At 43.3% G+C, this 6266-nt stretch overlaps 1 protein-coding gene across 1 annotated transcript in view; it reads left to right on the forward strand.

Moving 5' to 3' along the window:
* Window positions 1–218: 218 nt before the first annotated feature.
* LOC104527723 (uncharacterized) overlaps window positions 219–6266 on the forward strand; it is a gene marked incomplete at its 5' end in the record, with an annotated part of 10358 nt that continues 4310 nt past the window's right edge. The window contains 2 exons of the mRNA XM_029085844.1: window positions 219–347; window positions 4291–4380. Coding sequence (XP_028941677.1) covers window positions 219–347; window positions 4291–4380 — 219 coding nt within the window. The remainder of the gene's footprint in view (window positions 348–4290; window positions 4381–6266) is intronic.

Here is a 6266-nt window from a genome sequence, read left to right on the forward strand (position 1 = left end):
AGGCAGACATCAGACATCCCCATCCTTCTGCCTCACCCACCAAGGGGTGCACCCAGGTCCTTGAGCAAAAGCAACCCCACGAAGTGGTTTACCTTTACCCAAGGCAGGAATAACCCAGACCATTTTTCTCAGCATATTTTTAATGTGAATCGCAGGGACTTTATCCCCTTCCACAGTATGTAAAAGTCTTGATTGTGCAGGGGTGTCTCTGTTGGCAGGTCCTCTGGTGCTGACTAACCAGGTGGCTTTTGCTGAATGTGTGGCCCAGTGTTTGCAAGTTCCACCACCCATTGCTCTCAGTGGGGTTTTCAGCCGCCCATCGCATCGTTTGACTGTCCCGGAGGCTGGTGCGTGACAGGGAACGTGGTACACACACCCAATGCCGTGTTCTGTGGCCCGAGTGTTAGGAGATGATTTCGGAAATGAGTCCCACTGTCCGACTCAGTTCTGTCTGGGGTGCCGTGTCACCACAAGACTTGCTTTCCAAGGCCTAGAACAGTGTTCTGGGTGGTGGCGTGGGGCACAGCACGTGTCTCCAACCAGCCAGTGATTGCTTCCACCATGGTGAGCACGTGGCGCTTGCCACTGCGGGTTTGTGGGAGCGTGATACAGTCAATCTGCCAGGCCTATCTGCATTTATAATTTAGCCACCGTCCTCTGTACCAGAGAGGTTTTAACCTACTACTGAGAAGAAAATCAACCCTATCCGAGCAAAATCAGGACAAAAGAAAAGGGGTTTCATAGAAAACTCCAAGTATGCCTTTTATATCATCGGCCTCTACAAAGTGTTGGGTTCCTGAACCTCAGTCAATTATATAAGCATCCAAAAACTTTGATTTCATGAGGGTCCTATGAAGGTAGTATCTAGTGTGGAAACAAGAGATGCATGAGGCAGGGCGGATAGACTTGGAGCTGGTTCCAGGCTTGGTTATAATCCAGATGACTGATTTGGGTCTGGGCTGCTAAAATTGCAGACTCAAGTCCAGCTGTGAGCTGAGAACATTTTTGCTGGACATCAGCTAAGTACTAGATAACATGGTTTCTCCAGTGATCTTGCAAAATATTTTCTGCTTCTGCTGTTCTCTATGCTGTGCCCAAGGAGCAGCTGTAGTGTCCTGCTGTAAAGTGGTCCAGGGTTGGGCAAGCCTGAGAGAGCTGGAGTTGGTATATTTGTTCCTGCCAAATGGAAGTGGGATCTGTGTAAACAAGTAGTCCCGTTGTTGAGATATAGAGGAATTGCATCCCAATTTGTATTGCAGCCATTCACACCAGTGCATCACAGAACAGCTTCAAAAGGAGATAGGAAATGATACAGTCTCGTACCCCAGAAATATCACTGTAAGTGCTCAGTGGAAGAAGTTAAATGTGAAGTAAAACTAGCATGCAACACTTCTCTTTTCCACTAGCCCTGACAAAACCAAAACCAGACAACAAACGGAAGGGCAAATCATACAACAATTAATTAATTAAAATAATTTTGATTTAGAAAAGGCATTTTTAGAACCTTTGTGTTGAAATAGCTCAGATGTCACATATAGTCCTGTGGAGAATAGGGAGCCTTGTACAAATAAAAGTTGCAGAGTGCTGCTCTTTTGCACCATTCATTAGTGACTGCTACTATCCACTGCTAAAAGATTGATCCAGTCAGTCCTAGGAGGACATAAATCTCAATCCCTTGTCACCGCTACAAATTTCCTGCCATCTGAGGATCATACAGTAGTCCTGTTAATATTGATGTGAATTTTATTGCTGCTTTTGCCAGCAGCCAAATTGTACCTCAGTTTGGAACAAATTTCAAGCTGTTGTGGTGACAAAGTAGTGAAAGTGAATGCAAACTGAAAACCAACACTAGCATCTGGGTTGAGCATCCGTTTATCAGACTATTCTGTACTTTGCAAAAACCACACAGATGGCTAAAGTTTATTTTACTGACTCTTACTTCGTGAAGATACCCAGGTATAAGTATTCCCACATTCATTTGCTTGGAATCTGTGTCCTTTTTTCTTTTATGGAATCTAAAGCTTTTTAATTTTAGAATCATAAAATATTTCACTGATAATTTTGCTGGAGGATGTTAACTGAATAGAAGCATTTTTTTTTTCCAGAAAACACAACATCTTTCATAAAAGGATTTTAATTAATAATTTTATATCACACTACAGATTCTACCTGCTGAGGAAAGCCTTTTCCGAAAATTTTAAACTACGTAGAGTTTGACTTAATATAGTAGAAATATGGAACTTTAATTGTTAAACAGAATTTAGTAGCAACATCAGATGGGTATGGCAGAAATTCAAGAAAAAAGTGCAGGAGCTCTTTCTTCTACTTCAGTAATCTGCAGCTAACAAGTTAATCCTTTGATCCTACAGATCGCAGAAGCTGTTGGATGTCAAAACCTGATAAAAATCTCCAGGCAGTCACAGGGTTTTCTCCCCCTCATTTGACTCTGAGTCATCCAGCCTGAGCTTAAATAAGTATGATTATTATGGCACAGGAAATGCACTTTATTTGGCCGTAGGACTTCCTAAAGAAATTGTTATTGTTGGATGTTAAATAATTACATTAAAACATAATGTATTTTTTACTTAAGCCTTTGACTACTGCATGTGTGTAAGAGTTGCCTCAAGGAAGTTAGTTTATGCCAGACAGTAAAAGTGCCAAAAATATTCTCCAGGTGTAGGGCACTCCCTGTCTCTTAATCTGCAAAGTGTTTCTGCAAATGGTCAGAGGCGCTTCTGCCAAGGAGACCTCCTGCTCTTACCCTCACCCTCGCTCTTTGGCAATGAGATGGGAGAATAGCTTTCACTTGGTTATTCCTGTGATACAGTGAGAAACAGCCATCAGATTTCTAAATTTTGCATGCAGAAAGAGGACCAGTTCGGGGGAATGCCGTTTGAAATGGTGGCATTCAGCCACTCCCGGCAGGGGAGCTGTAGCACTGCGTCCTGGCCGGCACGCTTGTCGGAGGGCACCCCAAACCTTTCCTCCCCATGACTTGACCATACTTCCCTTGTGCAACAGCCGGACCTCTGCCCACTGTGGTCATTGACTTGAGAATGTCCTTTGCCTGCAGATTCCTTCTTGAAACAGGAGGGGACAGGAGAAAAGAAAGGTAGAAGCAGCTGTGGTGTATGTTAACTGCAGTAGGTAGGTTTACGTTAGGTAGTAGGCTGTGTATGGCCATGGATCATAGGTTGGATATTGCTGCTTTTCAGTGATTGCAGAGCAGGGGCAAGGGCCAACCTGCAAAGTGCTCTGGCGTGGAGAGGGAGCACTTAACTCCAGCGTGGAGATACATGGTACCATGTGTGCAGTTCACTAGGCTCTTTCGCCTGAATGAAAGCATTTTGGTGGAAGCAGGTCTGCTGCAAAAGCAGTTTCCTAGTCAGAACACAAATCAGGCAGAGAAATCTTTGGTTCTGTGATTACCAACAAAAACCCCCCACCTTACTTTTATTGTATTTCTTCCGAGACGTCGCTGCCTACCTTAAGCAGAGTTCAAGACTGTTTGTAATAATGGCTCAGGTTCATGACTCCTGCTAAAGTAACAAACCCTCTCTGAACATTAACAATCTGCATATGCCTGTCGTGAAGTAGAGAGGTTATGTCCTTTTCAGGGAGTCTGAGTGTGTGAGTGTGCATGCACGAGCTGAAATAAAAACAACCCTGAGTTTGATAACTCCACTGATAATGTTAAGTCTTGGCTGCATTAAGATCAGATTATGAAAAGATCAGAAGACAGCTGTTGCTCTGTGGGAGGGATCAATTCATGGCTGCAGGCTTGCCTGGGACACTCAGCTGCCACTATGTTGTTTGTTTAATCTCTGCCAGGTCACTTTATCTCTTTGGCTACATTTAAACTGGGACATCTAAAGTACTTGGCACTCTTTCAAACTCTTAATTGGGAGTTTAGCCCAGATCCCACAGTAGGGTGGGTTTTACTGGCTTTTTCTGCCACAGTCTGGTTTTCTTGGAAATGAAACTCCAATGTGGGATCAGAGAGGAAACACAAGAGCTCCAGCCAGGTCCTTTGTGCAGTGATGCAGCTGGGCAGTGCAGGACCTTAGGAGATGCATCTCCAAGTCAATTTATTTTTTATGTTTCAGCTTCTAGTCTGTAAAACAGGGGTAACAGCACTACCAGCTCCACAGGTTGTATTACGACAAGGAAAAGGCATTAAGGTTAGCTTGGCTTGGTAGATCAATGATGACAATTTTTGGTTGGTTGGTTGGTTCAGACCACTAGCTGAGACAACTTAGACCATAATATGAGAGTCATCTCTCTTCCTAGAGCCTTTACAACTGATACCAACAGAAGAATATAAGAAAGATGCAAGCATGTATGACACCTCCCCACTCTCCTATCCTCCAGCAATTTGCAGCTCAGGGCCTTCCTGATCCAGAGGTGTTCTCTTGTATTGAGGAGCACTTTGTGATTTTATTTCTGTGCTTTTACACAGTTTTGGAACCCATATATGCTGAAGAGTTGATGATACTGTGAGCAGTGAAGGCCCAAGAGCAAACAGGTTTATGTTTGCAGTGGTCAAGTAACTAATGTAGATCTCCACCTGTGTTTTTCATAGTTTCCAGCAGGACCACAGAAAATTTAAAAAGTCCTGGCCAAAAGAGCTTTTGGTCTCTACTCAGCAAGATGCTGCAAATTGAGACCAAGCAAACATCTGTAAGCTGTTACGTTGGAAACACTCCTGTCTCAGGACAAGAACACTTCCAATACCCAGACCCAGAGATGAAGTCTTGTACATCAACAGTTCTCCTGGCTTGTCAGATCCTTACCATAACATACACATTTTCAAAAATTCAGTTGATGGCAGTTGAGATACCTTTTAGTCTTTAGTTCTTAATGATTAAATTACTTTTATGTAGCCTTTCTTTATTTATCAGCCTAGGTGGATTTGTAAGAAACAAAATGACATTACACCAGCCTAATCTTCTCTGACAGGGTCACAAGGCCATGTCACTAGAGCAGAAGCAATCAATGACAAATATCCAGGCTGTGATAAGGGCTTTGATTCTGTTTCTACTTATTTCCTTCAGGCAAAGTAGAGATATGTAGAGTAGATGAGTTTGTTGTAAGTATTTTACAAGGCCCATTTGCAGCCTGTATCCAGAGAATAATTTTTGTCGTCTCCTTTTCCTATCAAAGGTTGTATGGAAAGCATGCAAGATGTGCCTGGTCTTGAGCACCGTGTCATTAGTGATCCAAACGGCATAATTGTACTGGGTCTGGCTGGGTTGGAGTTAACTTTCTTTATAGCCACTTGTACCCTGCTGTTTTGGATTTGTGACTAAAACAGTGTTAATGACACACCAGTGTTTTGGCTGTTGATGACCCAGACTTGCACGATGTCAAGGCTTTCTCTTTGTCCCACTCTGTCCCCCTAGCAGCTGGGCCTCACGTGGGCAAAAGACTGGGAGAGGACTCAGGCTCAACTGACCCAGACTAACCAAGGAGATATTCCCTGCCCTACAACATCATGCTCAGCACTAAAAACTGAAGGGAGGGTTTTTGGGAGGGAGGTGGGCATTGCTCAGAGACTAGGCATTGGCCTACGTGTGGGAGGTGATGAGGGATTATGTTTCAATCCCTTGTCAGCTGGGTTTCTTTTTCCTCTTTCCTTCAGTTATTGAACTGTCTTTATCTTCACTCACAGATTTTCTCACTTTTGCTCTTTCTTTTCTCTTCCCTGGTGCTGGTCAGGGTCAACCACCATAATAATAGAGAATAAGATTATGAAATTAGCAGAAAACATGAAGTTTGGTGATATTAAAAGCACACCTGGATACGATTTATATCTCTATGGTAGCTGGAGATGGATTATATGGTTTCTTTCAGCACTCTGAAATCTCCTTGGTTAAATGAAGAAGTAAGACTTTAATGACATGAAGAATTATGTCTCCTTCCTCAGCTATCCTTGGCTATAAAGAGCTGTCTTAGTTAAGTTAGGCTCAGCTGCACACTCTGCTTTTGCTGTGGATGGAGAGTATATGCAGATGATGATGACAGTGGCTCAGCTGATGTGACTTTGGCCGTCTCAGACTTTGTCTGTTGGGTCTCACTGCATTTGTCCCATGCTATGAGATATCCCTTATATTTGAGCGGTCTCATAGGAAGAGAATAATCCACTAGCAGTGCAGGCTGAATTCACAGTTCAGATTGATGTAGCTCTCTTGATGTGTCTGGAAGAGAAGCTGACCCACTATCTTTAACATTTCCCACCTGCCTTGTGGAGTAACTCCAGAGCATTG

This window comes from Antrostomus carolinensis, unplaced genomic scaffold (assembly GCF_000700745.2).
Source record: "Antrostomus carolinensis isolate BGI_N321 unplaced genomic scaffold, ASM70074v2 scaffold53667, whole genome shotgun sequence".
In the NCBI taxonomy this organism is placed as follows: domain Eukaryota; kingdom Metazoa; phylum Chordata; class Aves; order Caprimulgiformes; family Caprimulgidae; genus Antrostomus; species Antrostomus carolinensis.